Source organism: Lygodium microphyllum, chromosome 5 (genome assembly GCF_053477565.2).
Source record: "Lygodium microphyllum isolate KBCC chromosome 5, Lygodium_microphyllum_v1.1.10, whole genome shotgun sequence".
In the NCBI taxonomy this organism is placed as follows: domain Eukaryota; kingdom Viridiplantae; phylum Streptophyta; class Polypodiopsida; order Schizaeales; family Lygodiaceae; genus Lygodium; species Lygodium microphyllum.
Genome location: NC_141139.1, coordinates 6,623,198 through 6,648,109, shown reverse-complemented (window position 1 = coordinate 6,648,109; position 24,912 = coordinate 6,623,198). Strand labels below are relative to the sequence as shown.

General features: G+C 40.0%; 1 protein-coding gene across 2 annotated transcripts in view; it reads left to right on the top strand.

Moving 5' to 3' along the window:
- Positions 1 to 20,249, top strand: part of LOC148035483 (DNA primase) — a 170,644-nt gene extending 150,395 nt beyond the window's left edge. For both annotated transcript variants that reach the window (XM_087677444.1, XM_087677445.1), the window contains exons 8-14: positions 8,415 to 8,627; positions 15,606 to 15,686; positions 15,789 to 15,936; positions 16,162 to 16,269; positions 16,353 to 16,418; positions 16,569 to 16,837; positions 19,854 to 20,249. In XM_087677444.1, the coding sequence (XP_087533570.1) occupies positions 8,415 to 8,627; positions 15,606 to 15,686; positions 15,789 to 15,936; positions 16,162 to 16,269; positions 16,353 to 16,418; positions 16,569 to 16,837; positions 19,854 to 19,949 (981 nt within the window). In that variant the 3' untranslated portion in view covers positions 19,950 to 20,249. The remainder of the gene's footprint in view (positions 1 to 8,414; positions 8,628 to 15,605; positions 15,687 to 15,788; positions 15,937 to 16,161; positions 16,270 to 16,352; positions 16,419 to 16,568; positions 16,838 to 19,853) is intronic.
- The last annotated feature ends 4,663 nt before the right edge of the window (positions 20,250 to 24,912 follow it).

Sequence of the window (24,912 nt, the reverse complement as noted above, 5' to 3'; positions counted from 1 at the left end):
TAAAGACAGAGCCATGCTGAAACCGTAACTGCACACTACCAATACCTACAATCTCACATGCATAGTTGTCCCTAAGATGGACAACACCATGTCGACCCCCTGTATAGGCGGAAAACCACTCACAATGATGGGTGACATGAAAGGAAGCACCTAAATCAAGAATCCAGGTATGCATGTCATCATTTGTATCTGCAAGTAGAGCATGTGCACCAAAATGTGAAGAGTCAAAGAGTACATCACTCCCACTGTCACTGTCATGAGTGACTGCATTCACCTCTTCAATTTTTACACTGCTCTTCTTAGGCTGACTATCTTCTTCTCTTTCTTGCAATCATCTGTCTTCTTGCCTTTTCGTTTCTCTTTCTTCCATTTGTAGCAATCACGTTTAAAGTGACCCTTCTTGCCACAATGATGGCATTCAACATCTTTGCCACGTGATTTACTGCGTCCCTTGCCATCATATTTGCCCTTTTGCTGTGATCTACCCCTAGTATGCAAAGCACTTGAAGACTTACTAGATGCATTGTTCTGTCGATTCATTTCTTCCATAAGTAGAGCACTCTCTACATCAGCATACAAAAGGATCACATTAGAATTGCTCATAGCAGTCCTGAATGTATCCCAACTCTCTGGTAGAGTGCAAAGCAAGAAAGTAGCCTTAAATTCCTCATCAATCATGAACTTCAAGGCAACCAGCTGGCTGAAAATGGAGTTAAACTTAGTAGACATTGCTGTATCTTTTTTCATACGCAAATCCATAAGCTTTTTCAGCCAATACACTTTGTTTGCAGCACTCTTCTGTGCATACAGTTCTTCCATTCTAGTCCATATAGCATATGCAGAATCTAAACCTTCAATGTTGAACAGCAAGGCATCAGAAATTGATAGCTCTATGGTTGAGCGTGCAAGCTCATTCAACTTATCCCAATCATCCTGATCCATGTCTGTTGGCTTTGCCCCTTTGGTTTTGATCGGCTTTGCTTGCTTCTTTTGTAACAAGATATTGTAGCACTGTTTTTGCCAAATTGCAAAATTATGTGCGCCTTCAAGCTTCTATATATGCATCAAATTACTGCTATCATTGCTGCCAGCCATGATTTTCAGCCCAAGTGTGACCAAAAAACCAGTAAATGCAAGCACAAACTGTCACCCAAGTGACCAAGGTACAAACAAGTACCAATCAGCAATAAATAACCACACAAAAGTACAGATTTCAGATCTGTAATTAAGTTTTCAGAAGCACCAAACCAAGTGCTACAGCATTATCCAATTGATTACAGCTATTCCAAAGGGCATGTGCATCACATTACATGAGAAATCCCAAAATTTCAGCTGCAATTTTTGTTGTACATGTACCCACGGGCATAAAATTTAACACGAACGGTCAAAAGCCCCAAAATTTTGTGCTCAAAGTGTCAAACACACATCTGCATTTCCTCTATCATGCATAGGACTGTCCAATTTTGCCAAAATAAAGCAATTTCAGCAAAACCCCCAAATTTTACCAAGTGTTGATGTCCAAATTGCACGGAATTCAACCTGCATGTACATAAAATGACCAAATGCTGCACAAATTTTGCCCAAACTGCAAAAGCCCCAAATTGCATGGGGTCCAATGTGCCTCAATGTCAAGAAATTGGATTAATTTCAGCCCAATTTGTGCATGTACATGAAAAACCCCAAATGTCGGGGACAAAATGTCATAAATTCCTGCAATTTTTTAGACAGATATCACTGCTGCATCTTGCTCACACCAAATCTGGACAAATGCCCAAATTTTCCAAGTCCTGCGTGCATTAATTTCAATGAAATTGAAAGAATTTCACTGAAATGTGAAAAGCCTCAAAATTCCCGGGAAAATGTGCACCGACTTTGTAATTTCTAAGTCAGATTGTCCAATTCTGTGTTGAGATTCCCAGATTCGAGAAAAGCCCCAAATTTTTAAGCCGATTTTGCACAGATCTAAGATCTTGTGCTTACGCACGCAAAACCTTGGTTAGAGGGGGGAATTTCAAAGGATATTGAAGAGAAAAAAAAATTTGAAGACGGGTCCGTTGACCCCTCAATCGTGTGCTATGATACTGACACCGCCTATTCATCGTTCACACTGGTCGCCCCGCTGGACACAGCACTTGTCGCAAGTCCCTCATGCTGCGTCAACTGGTCACCCCTGTCGCCCGTTCGCAAGTCAATCATGGAGCTCGCTCCTCAACAGTCCACAAGACTGTTACACGAGACCAGCGTATCGCTTGCACCTCTCAACAGTCCACAAGACTGTTACACCTGTTAATCTACCCCTCAGCAGCTTGAGCCATTGGCTCTGATACCAATTTGTAGGGAAAGGTTATGTACGGAGATCAAGGGAAATAGTCGTTACGCGCAGTGAGAGAGACAGATAGAGTGCAAGAGAGCAGAGTAGAGAGGGAACACGTTTTTCGGTACAATGACGAGTGTTACACTTTAGGTTTTTAAATAGATATATGTATGAAAGTACAATGTGCTAAGGGTATGTTCACACCCGTACACATATAAAAGGCACGATGGCTCTTTATTCCCAACATCAACAGCAAGAGATAGCATCTACAGGTTGTTGAGGCGGGGCAGTAGCAATAAATGATTGATTTTCTTGAGTTCTTTGCATCTACATGTTGTTATAGCAGGGCAGCAACTGCATTTGACTGATTTTCAGTCATTCTTTGCGACAAAACTCTGAATTTTCTCTCTCTACAGCTTTCCCTCTCATCTCCCAGCCATTTCACAGTCTTGCTCCGAAGATCTCAGCATTTGGAATCTTGGAGGTTGAGAAATTGCAAATTTCTCTACTATAAACCCTAATTTACAACAAAAATTAGGGCCATTGAAATAGCCATAGAAGCATGATATATCATATGCTAACACTGTTATGAGTACTTTAGATTGCTACAAGGACAATTCAGCCATAGTTGCACTCGTATGTAGTACGAATTGGTTTGTACTATACGGTTCGTACCGTACCGTACTGTACGAACTTGTATGAAATCATACCTAAAAACAAGCCCTTTTTTTTTTTTGGTTTTTGTTGTTGGTGGTGGTTTGGGTTGTTGACTGTTGTTGTTGTGGTGGTGGTGGTGATTTTGTAGCCTTGATCAATCAACCAAGAAAGGGGGTGGAAGCTTGATTAGACTCCTCATACATGTTTTGTTATGATTTATCCTAGAGCCAAAGGCCATACATAAGATATTCAAGCAGTTCCAAACGTTTCTAATTGATGTCCCATCATTTTTCACAAATTGTTAGTATCATCAATAAATAAATTCAGCACCATTTGAGAATCATCAAGTAGCTTAATCCTATTGATTTTACCTTTGTTCACAGCTCATTTTGCACCACCCAATCCAAAGCATTAGTACACATTGCTAATAAAACTAGGCCAGAGGATAGCTTGGCCTAATGTACCTTCTGAGAGTACACAAATTAGTGAATGTACCATCAGTAGCTGCTTTAGCCTTAGCAATGCCAAACAAAACCATAACAAAATTCATAAATCCTTTACCAAAACCTTTGGTGGTTTGTTTGGTAATTGTTGGTCTCATAGGTCATTTTGGCCTCTTGTAGACGTTAAGAAAGCATCTCATATCATTTCATCTCTCTCTCTCTCTCAAGCATACATGCCTCTTATTTGTATGATCATTTATGTATGATGTATCCACTCCTATGTATATACTTGTAAGTTGTAGCGCATGTTGCACACACAGCATATGCCATAGAGGTTTTGGTGTGTTACCCTCAAGTATTCATCTTATATACTCCAATAGCATTGCTATTTAGACTCTTAATATCTGCTCTATCATCTATAGTTCAAAATAATGAAGTTATTTTTTTTTTCGTACTAATATCGTACCGTACCTTATAAAATCTTAAGATATCATTTAGTACCGTATTTTATCGTATTGTACCATACTATACTTTTCGTACCTAACAACTATGAGTTCAGTCATCACCATCAAGAGACAAAAATTGTTAGCCAGACAAGTTACCACATTCAAAACAACAACAACTATGAGTTCAGTCATCACCATCAAGAGACAAAAATTGTTAGCCAGACAAGTTACCACATTCAAAACAACTACATTCCAATGTGGCTTAATGTATGTTATGAACAACTACCTAAGCTAGAATCTGGTAACATCGAGTGAATAGAAGAGCAGTCTTCAAAGCTTTGGGTTTTGTTTTACCAGATGGCACACACAATGATGAGATAGTCTTCCTTGGTCACAACTCAAAGGTTTGGTTCATGAAACCAGTGTTATACAGAAGCGTGCCAAAATTTGGAAGCTCCAAGACTTGGATTCAACAAGGCTGAAGGTGAATTTCAGCTGAATTCAAGTGGAGGACTAGCCAGCCATTGAATGTGGGGCATTTCCATCATCTATGAAGTGAGTGAAGGCCAATTGAGTGTCTGATTCAAGGGGAAAAATAGATTGAAGACTTGTTGGTCACTTTGGATAGCAAGGGGAGTTGAAATACCAAAAGGGATTGGGAGAATCCCATTGTAAGTCAACTTTTTCTTCAATAAAGCTAAAGAAATACCAAAAGGGGCGCCAATTTTGGGGCCAATCGGGTGTGCATTGTCCAGGATCAGTAGGTAAATTTGTATTTTCAGATTTGCATTTATTGTTTGTTGCTGTAATTAAGTTATAATCAGGGATTTACCACCCTATCCGAGGAGGAAGATTGGTTACAAAGTCCCGTGGCCGTAAGTCCTCATTCACTTGTCATTATTGTGGGAAAGTAGGACATATTTGGCTACAATGTCATAAGATGCACAAGGACAAGCGTAAAGAAAAGGACAAGGGTAAAGTATAGGACAAAAATGATGATTGCAGCATTGCCCCTAGCAAGTATAGTGTTAAGATTAAAGAGATTAATGTTGTGCAAACTGATTCTAATGATGATTTCATACTTGCAGCTTTGTCTCTTGATACTTCATAGCTTACTGATGCTTTGTCAAGGTATGCTTAGTATTGGCTGATAGATTCAGGGGCTTTCTTTCATGTGACCCCTTATAGAGAGTGGTGTCACTACTTTTGCAATTTGATTGGATCTATATGTTTGGGTAATAACCTGGCGCTTGAGATAGTTGGTACTAGTGATGTCTAGTTACAGTTTGGTTCACGTTGCATGTTTACTCTTCATGATGAATGTTATGTACCAGCTCTCACAAAGAGCCTTATCTTTATTGGCACTTTGGATAATGTAGGTTATGTAGTTTCTTTTGGTGATTTCTCATGGAAGATTACTTGTGGAAATCTTGTCATTGCACACGATGCTAAGTCCAATACTCTCTACCCCTTGCTTGTATTTGGGTCAGTTGACCATATTATCTGGGTTAGTTGACAATATTTTGGCAGTGGATGCAGTTCCACATGTATCTTTTTTGCATCGTCACCTTGGGCACATATCCTTGAAAGGAATGAAAATGCTTACTCATTTGTAGTATCTATAAGTGCTTTGAGTCTTGGGATCATTGTTTATATGGCAAACATACATGTAATTTGCATAAAAAGTCTCCGGTATGATATCCATGGATGAGCCATTGGCTCTTGTTCATTCGGATGTATGTGATCCCATGCCCTTTGAGTCGTTAGGTAGCGCTAAGTATTTTGTTACTTTCATCGATGACTATACACATGAGATCTGGGCATATCCTATTAAGCAAAAAGTGAAAGTGTTGGCTACATTTTAGTAGACTGAAGGAACTCTTTATAGATCGATGATCCAATGTGATAACTTTCATTTGATTTTTGAAAGAATCGGCAGCAATTACGTTTGGCTTGGTTTGGTTGAGAATCAGTTTGTATATAGGCTAAAATACCTAAGCTCAAATAATGGGGGTGAGTATGTTTCTAAAGCCTTTGAGCAGTTTTGTGACGAGAGAGGTATTAAGCATCAGTTAATCACCCCGTATAACCCATCCCAGAATGGTATGGCTAAGCACATGAGTAGGATAATGTAGGAGCGATTTCGCAATATGCTTAGCTAGGTAGACTTACCACAGTATTTTTGGGTTGAGATAGTCACTAGTGCCGTACACTTGATAAATTGGTCCCCATGTACTGCTCTTGACTATTAGGTTGTAGAGGTATGGTTTGGAAAACCTCCCTCTCATATGCTCATTTGCATATGTTTGGTTGTGAGGCTTTTTGCCATGTATCCAAGGACAAGCGCAAAAAGCTTAATCCTAAGTCTAGGAAATGCATCTTTCTTGGTTATGGGAATGTAGGTGAGATGGGTTATCACCTATGGAATCCGCAGGCTTGGAAGGTTATCCATAACCATGATGTTGTTTAATAAAGGAATTTTCAGTAGTTTTAAACCAAGAAAAGAGTGGAGAATTGACTCAACATGTTGACTTAAGAAGGGAATGCTGGGGCCAAGTAAAGAAGGGGTCCAATCAACTGCCAATATTTGGAAGCATCAATCAGCTCTGAATCGTCATCAAGCATAAGGTTGCTCTTTGGTTCCATGGAAATAGGACAGAGTAACCAAAAAACGCGTTTCATCCTGGCAAAATGTGAAACCCTGAAACCAACAAAATGTTTCATTTCATTTCATGAATTGGGGTCATGAAATGAAATTTTTAAGGTAAGAAGTTTTTATTAGAAAAAGAACACTTTTGGGGGCACATTTTGTCCTGAATCATCCTGCTGTTTATCCAAAGAGTTTCGTTTGCTTCAGTCACCTCGCAAGTAGTGTGGAACTGATGCATCACATCAGCCACCTTGGCAACATGTGAGCTTGTGGTAATCAAAAGATACAAGTTGAAAGTAATTGAAACAAAGAAGAGAATCATTTGAGTACAAATAGGGATTCACACTCCAATTGATGATTGGTTAATCCATGTGATATGAAGTAGGGCCTGCTTCAGGCTGCAGAGGGCCTTCAAGTGTGGACACTTTGCTTATGTTCAGGATCAATGAATCCCTTGGGATGCTCTACATATACTTCTTGAATCCCCATTCATGAAGCCACTCTTGAAGTCCATCTAGTAAATGACAACTATTAGTGGGATGCAAGAGCTACAAACAATTTGTGGTGGTCATGTGAGCTGTAGGAGTAAAGGCCTTCATGTAGCCTATGCCTTCTTGCTGGACATCCCTTGGCTACCAAATGGGTCTTGTATCTATCCATGGCACCATCTGAGGGGAACTTCACTTTCAAATCCACTTCTTACTGAAGACTTGCCTCTATGGGGCTCTATCCACTAAGACCTATGTGTGATTTGAGCAATAGAATCTAGCTCCTCTTCGCTGGCTTGTCTGCACTCAGGTTGGCTAGTCCAGTTTAGTTTTGATTACAAAAGTACTTGGTCACTAGTGAAAACATCTGTTGGGTCCTCAATTCATGTCTAAATCTTTAAAGGGTGACAAGCCCACCACCACTTTGACTTATTTATTAACGAAGCCCATTCTTGATCGTTTGCTGCATTGGCTTGTTTGCCGAACATGACTACATAAGCTCCCACAATTCTTTGAGACACCAGGTGGTACTATAAGATTTTAATGCTCCTGGCATTACTAATTGATGCTTGTAACAAGTGCATTTTGGTTGTTTATGTCTAGTGCTTCAGATGCCGATGTAAATTCAACACAATACATATATTGTAAACAAAATACATGATGCAGGTCAACTTGAAAATGGGTGCTTCAAATGCGTATGTAAACATAATACCTATACAAGACATGAGAAATAGGCTAGGCCAAAATTCCTACTGACTTTAGGGTCACAAGGAGGCGATAGTTGTTACAGCTAACCTTAAAAAGGCCTGAACCCAGAGCAAGAGTACAAACATCAATAATTCACTTTAGTAAGCCTCTGTAGCAGCATGTCCAAGAAAACACCATTTGAACTGAGGAAATCACTTGCAGGGAAGTCTTGCAACTGTATCGGATACCTTCTCAATGCAAGGAAGGTAATGATCCCTTGGAGATACAGTGAGGAGAAAAGAGGCTCAACATGTGATTGTAGATGACTTGACTCCAGAGTCCACAAGGAAGGGTTAAAGATGCTCTCCTTCCACAAAAGTGCTGGAGCTACAGCAACCTCTCTGATGTTCACCTTCTAAGATGAATCATGACACTATTTTGGTGGTCTTTCTGAGGGATGCCAGAGAGAGCTCTCTCGAAAAATAACTCAGTATATCAGCAATATGCAAGGGTATGGTCTTTTAAACAGGTTGAACGAAAGTTGAGAAAGTGCATGCTTTGAAGTGAACTGGGGCTTGCCATCCTCTGCTTATGACTGTAGTTCTTAAATGCGTGTGCTAATTTTCAAACACCTGTTTCGATTTTATCTGTAGCTTATGCACATCATTGAAGACTAAATGCATTCTTCTTGAATGTCCTCAGGCAAGTACTCATGTCTTATCTATGCAGGTTTGTAAAATGTTAGACAAACTTCAAGACAAAGATGAGAAAGTAAGCCAGCTCTATGTTTTGAAAGGACACTCTAGGGAGAACTGCCATTCACATCTTTTCTTGGATCAAGCTGTCTACTCTCGGAATCGAAGCTTTCGTTTACCTTTTTCATCAAAGGCAGGAAAAACGTCCAGGCTTCTTCCTTCTGGCCGGTTTTGCTGCAATGGAATGGTAAATTCGTTCCAGACCTCTTTTAATGCAAAAATGGGAATGCTGAATGCTCCACTGCCTGATCTTACATTTCACGCAAAATTTTGGTGCTTCAGTGGGATGGAGATGTGCCTCAATATACTGTCTTATATTTGATGTGGAAATATCATATTGTTTGGCTGTGTATGCCATGCAGTCATTTATTGTGTGAAAATTTAGAAGCTAACAAGGTGTGGAGCTCAAATTCTTTGAGTTGCATCTTTCAAATGTTCCTTCATGATCCCAAGAGAGTGATTTATTGATGTAATCTGTTTGCTGCAAAAAGTTTCAAATTTGCAATCTTACACAAAAGACCTACTGGCTAGTTTTGAACTCAAGGCTTTGGATTACAGTCAAATGTTTCTTCAAGTAGTGAAAATAGTAAATGACAAGAACACATTCTTGTTCAAAGATAATTCAAGGTTTGTAGCACTTCTGATGATGAAATGTGCAGGCATCAATATCAAGTACTTGCTTACTCTGTTGCAAAAGATGAGCAAGAAAAAAATGTAAAGAGAGAGAGAGAGAGAGAGAGAGAGAGAGAGAGAGAGAGTGTAGCGATAGCAGACCTGTGCACATGCCTACCTGCCTGCGGACGCGTTTCCCCTGACCTGCGCAACCGTTCACCTGCTTTGTGTGCCGCCTGAGTTCCTGCCTCAGATTAGCGCAGGGTCCCGTCTACCCTGCCCAACACTTCCAGTCCTGCCCTTGCCTTCCAGAGGTCCATTTTCTGTCCTGCTCGCACTCTGTCCCAGCACACCTGTATATCATCATCGACCTAATCTGCAACCTGACATTCCTGTGACACCCTGCCCTGCGTCTGACTCCGAGGATCTGTCTGTGACGACCTGCTCTAATCCCAGGTAAGACACAGTGTGAGTGAGAGAGATTGTGTAAAAGTCTGTACAAACAGTACAGCAGAGTTTAGATTTGTGCAGAGGACCTAAGGTACAACGGCCTGCAGAAGGAGACAGATTCAGTTCTGTTCTGTGACAGAGAGTCAGGGTTGGAATAAACTGTGTAATAAGCATGAACCTCGGATTATGGCGAATTTGCAGGAATCTAATGGTATTGATATGGCCTTTCTAGACCAGCATATTGGGAATGGGGACAATAAAGACTTGGCAGAATCAGATGGTGATTCGTCAGCTGAAGATTTTGGGCAGTTAATGGAAGGGGATGTGATGGGTAAACGTTGTAAGTTGTCAGTCGAAGAACCAGATTTGTGTGCCCTGAATTTGCCTGAGGAAAATGTTCATGCTTTGTGTTCTCAGACTAATGAGTCTTTTCAGTGTACGCTAGCCACTGCCAATCATCTGTTGTCGGAATATGCTCAAGCCAATGAGGGTAAAGCGGGTTCTTTACCGGAAGGGGAACATGTAGTTGCTGTTATGGGTGCTGATCTGGTTCTACAGCAGATTGCCGCCTTTCACCAGAGGGCAACCATCTTTTACTTTACGGGAAGGACTCCTTTCATAACTAGAATCCGTTCTTGGTTGCAATCTATGCTTGTCAATGTGGAGGTGTGTCAAGATGATGCTTCAGGGCAAGGGCAGGCCCCCCTTGTGGAAGAGATTTATGATGGACCGAGGGGCTTTTTTGAGGTCCTTTTCCGCTCCCCGGAAGTGCGTGCTCATATTATGCAACATATCCTGTTGTTCATGGATGGTCGGTTAGTTCATATGGTTCCATGGAGGCCTATGGCAGAGTTTCAAGAGGCACTTAGGCAGGCATGTCCAATTTGGGTCGAGATGGTTAATTTTCCTACAAATCTTTGGACACTTCTTCTCTTTGTTTTGAGATCTCTTGGAGAGGTGTTGGTGGAGCCTCCATTGGCCTCCCGCAATAGTTGCTGGACATTGTTTCAGATGTGGACAATTAGGACATTTCATTTCAGAATGTGATAGAAGCCAAGAGGTATTGCAGCGGTCTATGGATCATGATTTGGATATGCATGACCATCATCCCCAACAGATGGTTCAGCAACCTGAAGTTGTTCCTGAGCCGATTGTCTAGCAGGGACAAGTAGATGGAAAGAAGGTTGCTTCTCAAGCTCGTATTGAGCATGCATCGCTTTTGGTGGGTCAGAACTTGTCTCCTCAGGATAATTCTTGGGTTACGGTGGTTCATCGTAATGCTAGGCAGGAGCCTCAATCAACTCCTATTCACCCAGCTACGCAAACTATCACTCAAAATTTTCAATGTCGAGATAGGGGGTTCTATATGAAACCTCAACTTGCAATTGGTGCGAATGAAAAAAGGGTTTCTAATATTGCTCTGCGCTTTGATTCGTAAGGGAGGCTAGTGCCTCCTCGAGATGTTTTCCATTCCCAGCAACAGTAGCTTCCTTCTTGTACTTCAATTGCTAGTTTGGAAAGGGCAGATCTGGTAGATGTGATTCAAAGCGAGATGGAAAGATTTCAGGCAGCCAAAGCAGTTGATGTAAAAGGGAAAGGAAAAGTGGGGGTTTAGTAGTTTCCTTTTTTGTGATCCATCATGAGAATTGTTTCATGGAATGTTAAAGGTATTTCTTCAAGCAATAAGCAGCATCAGTTGTGGAAAGTTGTATTAGCTAGCAATTGGGATGTTTTTTGTGTTGTGGAGTATAAAGAGCGTGCTTTGGGAGGATCATCTTATGTATATAAGGATTATTCAGTCTTTTTTAGTGGTCGTGTTTCACATAAATCTGGACTTATGTTGGCCCTCAAATCTTCATTGCAACCATCTTTGATTTCTCAGGACCATCGCAGCATATTTATGATTTTGGAAATCCTATATGAGGGAGAGGTTTTATGGCTAGTGGGTGTGTATGCTCCTTCTACTACTCGTAAATGTCGTTAGCTTTGGGATGACTTGCATTGCCTTACCATGGCTCGTCAAGGCTTTGTAATGGGTGATTTTAATGCCTATACATCTCTGGATCAGACGACTTCACAATACTCGATTATGGATGGTCCTGAGCAACAGGCTTGGGATGCTCTATCAGTTGTGTCTTTGAAATAGGACATGTGGTCTTAGATGCATCCCTCTCAATCAAGATAGACTGGATAGGATCTATATTTGTTAGAGTGATTCTTTTCTCCCTATAATCATTGATATGTGGATAGAGCGACAGCATGTCTTATTTGATCACTATCCTTTGATCTTGGAAATGACACACCAACCTGTTCATGCCTATAAGGCTCTCCTCTTTATTTCAATCAATCCTTTCTGTTGCAAAATCAGTCTCTGGAATGTATTCAGCAACTAATTGATTCCTTTCGTTCTAGGGTCCTATCAAAAGGGATGGAAGCATGGGCTGTTTTTAGGGATAATGTGCATTCGTTATCCCGACAGTATGGTTTTCAGCATGCTTCCTTTTTACGCACTGAATTGTTGCATGCGCAATCTTTGTTGGCCCATTCATTGTCACTATGTCAGTTGGGGGATACCATTGATGACTTGCTTACATGCATTGAATGGTTGAAAGGCTGAGTTCAATCTCTACAGGAAGAGGAATATTCTAAATACAAATTTTTGTCCACAACGGAAGCTTTGCATGACAATAACTGTCAATCTCATCAATTCTTTGCTTGATTACATCAGAAATACACCTAGGAAAATATTGTGTGTTTGAAGAATGAGCAAGGTGCTATGGTGACAAATCCTACATCCATCATTCAAATGTGTGTAGATTTTTATAAATCATTGTTGGACCCTCAAGAGATTCTTTTCGATACTGTACACTCAGCTTATAGATACATTTGTGATCTAGTTAGTAATCAGGTTCAGCCAGAATGGGTAGCCTTAATGGAGGCTGATATTTCAGAGGATGAAGTGGAAGAGGTGTTGTCCCATTTGCCTAGAAGGAAAAGCCATGGTTGGGATGGGCTTCCTAATGAGTTATTTTTAGCCAATGTTGAGCAATCTAAGGATCCGTTAACTTGCCTGTGTCAGCAAGTTTGGAATTTTGGTGTCATGCCTTCAGACTGGAAGATTGCAGTCATTCAGTTATTGCCTAAAGTTCCCTCTCCTATCTCTTTGAAACAATGGAGACCCATTTCTATTATGGGCTCTTTATACAAAATCTTCTAAAAAAACACTGCCAACAGATTGCAGAAAATATTTCCACATTTGGTTCATCCATGTCAATACGGTTTCATTAAGGATCAGAATATAATGCACAACATTTTGAATGTTCAACTTGGAATTGACTTTGCAAAAGCTTGAGGCCAACAAGTTGTTATGGTTCGGCTGATATTGAAAAGGCATTTGATCATGTAAGTTGGTCTTTTTGGAGGTAGCTAATGTTCACCATGGGTTTTAGGCCACGTATGGTTTCTCTTGTGGATACTATTAGTTAGGGGGCTGTGGCCCGTATTGCACTTAATAGAGGAATCACTGATGAAATTGCCTTCTCGGTCTCTTCGGCAAGGCTACCCTCTCAGCCCTTTGTTGTTTGCATTAGTCACTCACCCGATGCTTTCTTTGTTGGATAAGTCCACCAATCAAGGTGAGATCGTTGGTTTTTCTCTTCCCAATGGGGCCCAACTTGTGGGTCAATCTTTGGCAGATGATTCCTTTATGTTTCTTAAGGCTGATCGCTCGAATGTTAATTGGGCAATGGTAGTGTGGAAACTTTTTGCTATGGCGTCGGAACTTCATATTAATGCTCAAAAATCCACACTGCTCTCTTGTACGGAAAATGATTTCCAGGCTTTGGGCTAGAATGGTATTGTGATTCCTAAGGGAAGCATAATTAGACACTTGGGTTATCCTATTGGTGTGCAGGTAGCTCCTCGTACCTTGTTGGATTGGATGGCATCCCATATTCATGATCAGTTTATGTACTAGAAGTCTCAAGGCTGGCCTCTCCATGTGAGACTTAAAGTTGCTCAATGCATTATGATCGACATGATTTCGTTTTTCTTGCCATTGCTTCCTTGGACCAAGAAGTCCCTATTGGAATTGGTTCAACCTATCCGATTCATATTATGGGAAAAGAAAGGAAATCACTTTGGCCAGGTGTGGATTTCATGGCAGTATGTGACTACTCCTAAAAGGATGGGGAGAGCAACTCTTTTGGATGTTAATTTTCATATGGCTGCTTTGAGGTTAGCTCTTCTGTAGGCACTCTGTATAGAGAGTCATCTCTAGATAAATATAGCAAAACTTTTTCTCATGGTAGCATGTTTATTCATCTTTCTTGGTGGCATGTGCTTAACTCCACAAGATCTATTAAGGTTTCCCATTCTTTTCTCCTTTCCCATATGATCACATCTTGGCAGGCGATGTTACATTTTGCAGTTTGGTGCCCTCCTGTTTTTTGTGAGGAGAATTCCCTGCTAGATGAAGTATTGGCTACCTTTGGGTTGTTGGATTGGTCTAATAAAGATTTGCAACGAGGAGACAAGTTCAATCGGATGGCGCATTTGGGGTTGCAGACAGTCCTTGATGGTGTCATTCCAAGGCAGCCCCGTCTTTATTCTTTTCGGCGTAATCGTCAGCACTTTCAGGTGCCTAGAGGATATCATGATATTTGGTTGGCCTACAAAATAGACTGTTAAGGTACTATCCTTTGCTTGCATTACAACTATTGTCTCCCTGGCGTGATTGAATGTTTGTGATTCCTGATGATTTCGAGAAAAGGTTAGCTAACCAAATATATCATCAGATGGTGGAGGCTAAGAGATGGGTCACAAGTAAGGCTAATAAAGTATGACATATTCGGGATAGCAAAAAGAAGTGGTAGGATAGATTCATCCAGCTCTGGAAATCTAAGGTTCCATATCAAAGAAAAGTGTTTATGTGGAGGCTACTTATTGGGGCTCTTCCTACTGGGAATGTGTTGCGTGCTCGCAAGATCTCTACTGGTCGATGTGTATTCTGTACTACATGTGATGAGACAATGCTTCATCTTTTTGTCTCCTGCCTTGTTGCGAGACAAATTTGAAGTTTTGTTTCCCGTGTGTGGTTCTTGTTGACTCAGCACCAGATATCAGCTCGTTCGTGGATTATGGGAAAGATGACCTCCATGACCTCTTAGCATTCAGATTATTCCTGCCTTTTCGATTTCCTTAGATGGACAGCCTTGTGGCATATTTGGTATACTTGGAATGGCTTCATTTTTGACTTAGTATCTGGCATTCATGGTCATGTGGACCGAATTCGTGGTTTAGTGTTGTGGAAAATCTCCTCTATGGTGTTTGCTGATCTGGTTCTTCCTGACATTGCTGCTCCCTAGCTGGATACTGTTCGCTCCACACCAGTTGTTTTTTCTGTGTGACATTTCTATGTTAGAGTATGTGTAGACTTTCCTTTATGTCTGTTATTTTCAATGCTGACCTGATGGTCTGATGTAAATATTTACTGCTTAATTCAATTATCTTCACGAGAGAGAGAGAGAGAGAGGTGTAAATGACAGTCGTTGGCTATGCACATTGCACTACAGGAATGATGTCCCTGTGATTTCACATACCTCTAAGAGTTTTCCTCTAGAAACCTTTTAGCGGAATGTTTCCTTAACCCATTACCATACTTCTCAATGATAAGCTACTTTTTATGTGCATAAAACTACTGTCATGATTGCAGAGGCCTCAGATCATGCAAATACAAGCATAATATGAAAACACTCGTAGTCAGGTTTCATTTAAAATGTTTCTCATTACTAGTCATTACTCTCCATGATTTATTTTTCAATTCAATATAATGCTTAGTGATGAGATCTTCAGCCTCTCTAAAGTCACTTTATTCACAGAGTGAGTACGAGATTTTTATGGATTCTCTCATATGTAGAGTTAGCCAAGATTGTGAGAGGCCTCAGATCATGCAAATACAAGCATAATATGAAAACACTCGTAGTCAGGTTTTCATTTAAAATGTTTCTCATTACTAGTCATTACTCTCCATGATTTATTTTTCAATTCAATATAATGCTTAGTGATGAGGTCTTCTGCCTCTCTAAAGTCACTTTATTCACAGAGTGAGTACGAGATTTTTATGGATTCTCTCATATGTAGAGTTAGCCAAGATTGTGAGAGGCTACTTACCTTTGGTTCAGAGGTATCTATGCCCATTTCTTATATCAAATCTTTTGAAATGAAATATTGCAGAAAACCTGAATCACTTCACTGTCTGATTGATGGGGTTGTTTGGTCACTACAGGCAGCTGGTTCTGGAGAATTTCTGCCAATTTGGCGTATAAGTTCACGTTCCTTGACAAAATCCGTAGAATTTTGCACTGCTGGAAAATCTCCTTTTCCAGAACTTGACACATTTATTGAGTCAATTGCATGCATTGGAGGGAGTGCAGGTTGTGACCTGGTTTCTTTTCGGCTGATTATTTTCACCCAGAGAATCTAATAACTACAATGTGGCAATGAACTTTAAGATAGCAGTAAGAATCACAGTTAGCTTCTTTTAAATTGGCTCAATTCAAATGCTAAGCAATAGAAAGTATCACTTAAAACTGTCAGTATTTTTTTAATGCAGAGAGAACCTGACCTACTACATAACAAAAAATTTATCTGCTCCACAGGAAAAATCCGAAGTTGGTACTGGTTTTCAGAATATGGAGTTGTGGTATATAATATTACAGGAAACCGTTACTGTGAAAATATAGGAAGGCAGCACAAAAGCAACCATGGTAGTGCCAAACTGAATTTTATTTAGTAGCTACATAGGCAAAGTAAATTTAATCAACTCTCAACTATTGTATTTGTTTGGCAGTCATGTATATAGTGGATTTCCGAACAGCAGGATATTATCAGAAGTGTCATGATCCAGACTGTCGAGGTATTTGGCATTGTCATTTCTGAGGGATGCTGTAAACCATATAATATAGGTTTCTTATGGTGTACATGAGAAAGAGTACAATTATCAATGCAATATGATGTTGGAAGTTTAAGATGGTCATGGAATCTCATTTCTAAAATCTATCTGCAGGCTACAAGTCACCATTGCGGCCCATCCCTCATCATACAATTCCCTTAGACTTCCCCCAATCAACAGCTTTGGAATCATGCTATGAAGCTTGCTCTGCTGAATCATTCTCTCGCTTGTTCCTAGAGAATAAAGCTGATACCTCTGATGATGCTTCTGGATTGACGGGTTCTCATAAAGGATCATACGATGAAGAAACTTGGTGGGAAGAAGTAGTGAACACAATTGAAAGCATGGAAGAAAGTTCAGCCTCTCAAACCATCAACAGTCAGGTGAGAAAAGAAGCCATCCCTTCTTTTCATATATTGATATAACAATTGACTTCACTAAGTGTGTTTTGCAGATGATTATTTGTAATAGAATAAATGGTAACCACATAAGCCTATATATGATGCCTTGATCCAATGGAGGGTCCTAATATGTAGTCAAATGTCATTGATTGCTAGCCTGCAGCTAGAGCATCTCTGCCTCTTTCAATTTCCATGTTATACTGGCCATTGGCATATCTAGAAGATATGGTGGAATGCTGTTATGCTGTTCAACTATTGGTATCCATGGTTACATTGGTCGTGTCTAGGGATTTTGTCATGGAAAAAAGGTTACATGGTTTTTGGTGGAAGTGAGGTGGTTGTTTCATGGAAGGAGATCATCCATTCTACTCTGATTGTGCTTCCTTTGTGACTTTGTGATAGGAGTAGCCCTTTGGCTTTCAAGTTCTTTCAACTCCTTGGCTCTTTCTAATTTTAACATTTGCAGCTCATCAATCCTAGAGAGAGAGAGAGAGAGAGAGAGAGAGAGTGTGTGTGTGTGTGTGAGAGAGTTTTACGGAAAAAAGAGAGAGAGAGAGAGAGAGAGAGAGTGAGAGCCCTTGACAGCCATGTGTCAGGAGGTTTGGGCTGTTGGACTCATTCATGTATCGTGAAAAGAAGGGGTTATGAAGTTGAGCCCCAAAACCCCTTCCCCTTCGATGCTCAAACATTGGCGACCAAATTCCTTGATGGGTACTATGTACAACATGTTTTCAAAGGTTTTGGTTAATGGTCTTCATGAGCACCTCCCTTCCATTGTGCATTTCCATTAATATGGGCTCATTAAGGGCATTAATCTTTTGCACAATATGCTGAATGTGCAGATGGGCATCAATTATGTCCAACACTCCAACCAAGAGGTTATTCTTGTCTAGTTAGATTTGGAGAAGGCCTTTGATTACTTGGAATGCTTTTTTTTTGGCAGAGCTTATGCAAACCATGGGTTTTGGGCCACGTATGTCTCGGCTGATATACACTATTAGCAGCAATGCCTCTTTGCACGTCATGCTGAATGGTGGTGTTACTTAGTCCTTTCCCTTGCAAGCTCTATCTAACAAGGCTATCTTCTCAACCCTCTGTTTTTTTCCCTTGCTACCCATCTGATTCTCACTATGTTGTCCCATCTTGTTGAGATTGGGCAGGTGGCTGGTTTATCCCTTCCTTTCACTCAATATTTTATTGGGCAAGTGTTGGCCGATGACAACATTATGATATTGAAAGCTGGCAGGGACAACCTTTGTAAGGCACTAGAAATTTGGTTTCCACGGTTCGGGCCTTCATATTAATGCCACCAAATCATTGTTGATTAGTTGCACCGAATCAAATTTGCAGGCATTGGGGTGGCAGGGCAAAGTAGTTCCACGTCGTCATATTGCCCAGCATTTGGGCGTGGATGTACCACCTAAATAATTGCTGCAATGGATTTCTCTGAAGTTGGATGCCAAGTTTCTCTATTGGAATTCTCAAGTGTAGCCTTATCATGTCCTCCTTAGAGTGGCACAACCTATCTTTTTGCCCATGCTTATTATGTTCCTCTTTTACCTTGGCCCAAGAGTACTCTACGTGACTTTACTTGGCATATCCCATCATAGATCCATCTTGTGCCTATTGGCTAGGAAGATCTAGTCCGTGTCGTCTGACATTTTGAGGGCTATGGTGGGACCTTCCCTCCATTCATGAGATTGGGTCTTTGACAAGGCCAAATATCCTACTCTGATGCAGCCACATGAAAATATCATTTCATTTTCTTAGATTTTGGGGTTGTTGGCACAATAGGGTCACTCGAAATGCTTTCATCTTTGATTCGACCTCTTAAGATTCAAAATCATCTTGCTAGACTGAAAGGTCTTCTTCATTAGCAGCTGGATCTTGTTCAACATGCTGGTCTTCTTCCTAAGGAGGATTTAGTCCCTTGGCATACAACAGTCTCTTCTACTCGACTGCCATTGACAAGGCAACTTTAGTTTTGACACAACTTCATTTAATGACATTTATCATGTTCTTCCATTTCATTCATTTGACTCAAAATGTGGGTGGGTTTCTTGATTTAATCACCAAATATTGACAAAATTTGAGGAAACAGCATAGAAATGGGAGGACAAAAAGGCTAACAAGGCATGGCATGTAAATCAATTAGCAATCTCTGGTCGTTGACACTCCTTATTACCATTCAAAGCTAAGGTTTTTATATGGAGGACCATGGTGGATGGTTTACCAATTTGGAATGCACTTCGCCAATCGAGAAAAATGGAGATAGGATATGATTGTTTTGCACTACATGCCAAGATCCCTTCGCCATAGATTGTAGTGCATCATATTTGGTCCTTTGTTTCCAATGTCTAGGTCCATGTAGCTAGTGAGAGGATTAACCCATAGAGTTGGGTCTTTGGACAACCCTTTGGGGCTCCATATCCACCATATTCCAAGTTGCTCTTTGACATACTTTTGATACTTGAGGTTGTGGCATAATTCAACTATGCAAAATGCTTTTGTATACAATCAGAAAGTTTTCGAAGTTAAGACACAGCAATTTTTAAAATTACTCCATGTGACTAGTATGCATTACCATAGAAGTAGCCCTTGCAAATGTATCAATAGCCTTGAGTACGTGTGTTGAATTACTCCATGTGACTAGTATGCATTGCCATGGAAGTCCCCCCTTGCAAATGTATGGCCTTGAGTACGCGTATTGAATTTTGAGCAATCCACCACTTGGCTTTCGGGTTTAGAGGTGTGTATGTGACAAGGGAATAGAAGAACTCCTTGAGCATTAGATAATACTCTAGGCCTTATCTTTGTTGCATTTAATCGAGCCTTTCAATGATCAGGGAAAGATTTAATGATTGTGCATTTTCTTCATTGACAAGAATGTTTCGTGATTATTTTGGATGTATTTTGTGTGGCAAATGTCAATAATCAATAATCAAATACTTTTTGTTGACTTATTTGCATTTGTAATGTGAATGTGGTTTTTGGATAGGATGACTTCCTCGAGGATCTTGTCATGGATGATGATTGGTGGAGTCTAGTGGAGCAAGAGGCAAGAAAGGTTGAAAAGTTACTAACTAGTGTCTAGGGTATGCTACTTGTGGCTAACAAATTTGATCCTTCTACTTTGTAAAATGGCTCCTTTACACGTTGAATGCATAGCTCCTTAGGAAAATGAAATTGAAGCTCCAAGTCCAAAGCTTGCAATATAGAAATATATGCAAAGACTTGTTCCCTCCACCTACTAGGTTTTAATTTGCATTTTTGAATGGATCATATCCTTTTATCTTTGAATATGCTAGTTTCAATAACCCACCTTGTCATTTTTATTTGGCTTATGACTATACATTTTGGTTCATTATGTACATAAGCTTAGAAGAACATTTGATTCTCTCTCTTTTTTTCGTAAAAGGTTTGATTCTCTCTCTCTCTCTCTCTCTCTCTCTCTCTCTCTCTCTCTCTCTCTCTCTCTCTCTCTCTCTCTCTCTCTCTCTCTCTCTCTCTCTCTCTCTCTCTCTCTCTCTCTCTCTCTCTCTCTCAAAAGTTAAAAAAAGTTTCCCTCTTGCCACATCATTTCACATATTGCGTGACATCATGAGATTATCACCTCTTAGCATATCTACAAAGCCTTAATCAACATTAGCATAGCTTGATTGCCAAGCATATTTTGTAGCGAATCTACAAATTTACAAACTTATAGCAAGAAAACTTTTTTAGGAATATCTTGCTTTTCAAATATAATTCCAATGCTACATCGGTTTATGCTCAAGTTTTTGTATGAATTGTAATTAACTGTCATCTTGGTGCATCATCATGATCCTTCATAAAATGCATGTCCATTGAAATCTGCCACTAAGAACACCCAAACAATTGCATATCCATCTTTACAAAGATGGGATTGAAAATCAACAGGTACATTAGGTAAACCATCATCAAAATGAATATGGGCTCATGCTATTCATAATTTCATAGTAAAGATCTAGGAGAAAACATAGAATAATGATTTTTATAGAATTAGCAAACACTAATGTTAGTTGTTATAATTCTTATATAGTTATGGAATATAGCATACTTGGGAACACTCGTATATTGATTAGTTGGTGATTAGAATTGGGCAAAAGTGAAGTTGGTTTCTTTTGTTTACAAATTGATTTACATACATTCACACCAATAGTAAAGTAGGTTTTGTGAGACATGTATTCAACTTGCATGCTAGGGTAGCCATTAGCACTTCTTAAATGTGTTATTAGAATATTTGTGTTTAATTGTTTTTTTCCTTGTAGTTTAGAAAGTTGTCTTTAGTGGACCTTGTTTCATTATTGGCCCCTTTAACCTAAATAACAAACTTGAGCTTTAAAGCTTGTATTAAGTCAAGCAATATCCTTATATCCTCTTATTAATTTCAAGAAAACACGAGAATCCAAGTGATCTTGCTCCTACTTTCCACCATCCAAAATTGGGGTTAAAACCAAGAATCATATTATTGACACATGGCCATATGTACTATTGATGCACAAGAATAGTGTAAGAAGCCCTCTTTAAATGTGCATGTGCAATTAGTTCATTAGTGATAGTCTAATATCCATGTACATTTGTATGCATATGTTTGTTACATTTTTTTCCTTGTACACCGCATGGGAATCCCTCATATGAGCTATATTGCATCGAAATACCACATACAAGCTCTTTTGGATAGCATAAAAACAAGTTTTAAGTTGTACTTCACACTTGTATACAACTAGTGTTCGAGTTGTCCTCACTTTTGTATATAGCTTACGAATAGTCTTTATGTTATGGACAAGGCAATTTACTAGTTTACTTTTTAATGGTTGTCACTTGGCTTAATTAGGTTTTTTTTCTTTGAGACTTGTTGTCCAAAGACTTCTTGTACTTCTTCTAAGACATTTTGTTTATAGACTTTTTGCACATAGCAAAGGTGGAGTCTGGACCAACCTTGGACTTTCCTCTACATTTTTTGCTTGAAGCCTTTCTAGACTTGGATTAGTCTTGAGGCAAGTCTAGACTTGATCTACAAGGAATGCCTTGACATAGATTTTTTGGGGCCTATGTGACTAAGTAATATCTCCTCCCACCACCCAGGGGTCTTTAGATAGTACATGAAGATTTTTTGCCCTTCCCTCACACCTATCAAAAGAGGGGGGAGGCAATCCTTGTAACAACAATCAATCTTTGAGATAATAAAAGTGCATTGTTTTTGTGTATTCCTATGTACCTCCTTCCCTCGCTCCACTGAATTGTGCATAAACACAACAGCCCACTTTCCATTTCACTCCAACACACCACCCCATTTAGTTTTCTCTCTCTAAGCTTCTCTATCTCTCCTCTTCCCTTGATACTTTTGGAATTCTCTCTCTAGACTTGTCTTTCTCTCACCTCTTCCCTCTATCTCCAAACTTCTCCTTCTCTCTCCTCTTCCATCCAATCTTCCTCTCCTTGGTCCTATTTGTCTCTAGAGTACACACACACACTCTCTCTCTCTCTCTCTCTCTCTCTCTCTCTCTCTCTCTCTCTCTCTCTTATTGTCTCCAAACTTTATCTTCTCTCCTCTTCTCTCTAGATTGCCTGTCTTAGGTCTATCTCTAGACTTCTCTTTCTCTCTCCTCTTTTGTCAGACTTCTTGTTCTCTCTCCTTACTTCTAGACTTCTTGTCTTGGGTCATGTGTGTCTCTAGACTTCTCGTCTCTCATTTTCCTCTATCTCTAGACCTCCCCTCTCTACTCTTTCTTTAATTTCTTGGCTTGGATCTTATCTTCAAACTTATCTCCCTCCTCTTGTCACTAGACTTTTTGTCTTTGGTTTAGAATTCGCTCTCTATCTCTCCCATTCTCTCTAGATTTCTATGTGGACCATTCTTTATCCTCTTTCCTCTAGACATCCTATCTCCTCAATCCTCTCTCCTCTTGTCTCAAGACTTCCCCCCTCAAATCCTGTTTGTAAGAGCATTTCTTGAGTCCATTTCACGGGTCCATAACATCATTTGATCGACTTACAATTCCCCTCAAAGGAAGATTTAAGGTGTTTTAAGGCATTTGCTTTTATTATAGAGCAAATGTACTACTTTAAGGAACCCCTTGGATGTCATACACACATCAATTTTGACCCCTACATTGTTCAACTTATTCCTCATTATGCTTGGATATTTGACCTAACATTCATTTATGCCTTGCCAAAATTGGCATTTCATAAGATTTAGAGATAGTTTATATTTCTTGCATCACTTGAACACTTTATATCTTCTCAAGATAGTCCTCTCACAATTGGAGTGCTATGCAAAGGTCATGGCGTTGGGGGTAAAGGCATCTCTACCTAGCCGCCCATGTATTACTACACTGACAGTACCCACCACTACACATTATAGGTGGTAGACGCCGCTCATCGTCACTTCATTCTTTATTCTTTTAGTGACAGTTTGAATAAAGGAAGGCCCAGTCACACATTGTGACTGTTGGAGTTCCCTTTTGTGTCTCTCTCTCTTCTTGCTCTTGCTCTCCGTCATAGCTCACTTCCAAGCAAGCTTCGATCCTTCACCTTTTAACTGGTATTAGAGCAAGGCTTCCGGACTTCTGGAGTTTGGTTCATGGCATTCTTAGCTTCCATTCAAATACCTACAGCATTAGGTCTCCTTCTCAGCAACCATAGCCGAACTTCCCAAGCTCCCATTACTTCTCGGCTTTCTAAGCACCTTCCCGGCCTATTGAGGCACCCTCAGGGCATTGGTACAAAGATATTGAAGTGTTCTTTCAGTGCTTTTATTCAATTCTCAGGTTGTAGTCAATTAGGGCAGCCAACCCTTGAAGCTTGTATCTTGCTTCCTCTTGCATTTGGGCACTTGAGGCTTGTTGTGTGCCTCCCTGGGCATCCCCTGGAGCCTCTAACCATTACCATTGATACCATGTGGATGCACATTAGCAAAAGCATACATCAGCAAATTTGTGTCATTTTTTTTGCTGATCTGGACAGCATACTACCGCAGCTCATGTACTCCTCAGTGATGGTTATGTCATGCTTCTTTGAGCTTGGCAATGCACTTAGCAATAATCTCTAACATGTGTTGAAGCCTCCTTGATCATTGGCATCAGATTTGGGTCTAATTTGTACATTTCCAAGACTATTTACAACAGTCTCACAGTCATGTTATGCAGAAGTAACATTGGCATCTAATGCTATGCTTATTTGGGCACTTCTACTTAATCGGTTTGGTACCTATTAATGCCCGATTGTTAAGGGGATGCAAGGCACATATTATGCCATCATTTTGGACTGGTTTTCTTACTGAAAATACTCAGTTTTAAACAATAAATCACTATTGTACAACAGTGGATTGAAGCTTATTACTTCATGTTTGGTTATGTCTATCGATTTTGGGCTATGTCTTTGGGATATGCAATGAAGTATTAACCTTCGAGGTACGATATCGAGCTTGTCTTTGGTTCTGGATCTTTATTTGAGCTTGAGCTCGACTTTGGAATGCTTTTGATACTCCATCTTGGATGTACATATGGCACTATGTTACATATGTTTGACCGGTCTTGATATACTTGGCCTATGCGACTACTACATGCTAGTTATATTGTTTGGAGCTTATTGCTACTAGTGCCTTGTCTTGGCTTGCATCTCGATTTCCAGAACTTACTTGGGATATCTCTGGCTTATTAGAGTTGTATTTTTGATACATTTGATGTCTATGGATGCTCTAATTGGAGGCTATAGAGCCTATATGCTCGTGATGTCTTATTGATGTTTGGTCTTGAATCTTTCGTTTCTAGTGCTCTCATATGCCTTTCTTGAGCTTCTTGGCTTGATCCATACGGATTTTGTGCTAGTGGAAGCATCGTTGGATACTTAACAGACATTGAGCATGTGGTTTATGCTATTGAGCTTTGAGTCTTCTAAGATTGGGATCTTATTCACTTGGATGTTGCATGGTTAATATGGCGTTGTCTGCATACATGTACTTATGCTAATTAGGCTTTGCACTCCCTGAGCATACACCTCTTTGTGTCAGGTCTTACCAATGTTGTGTACACTTT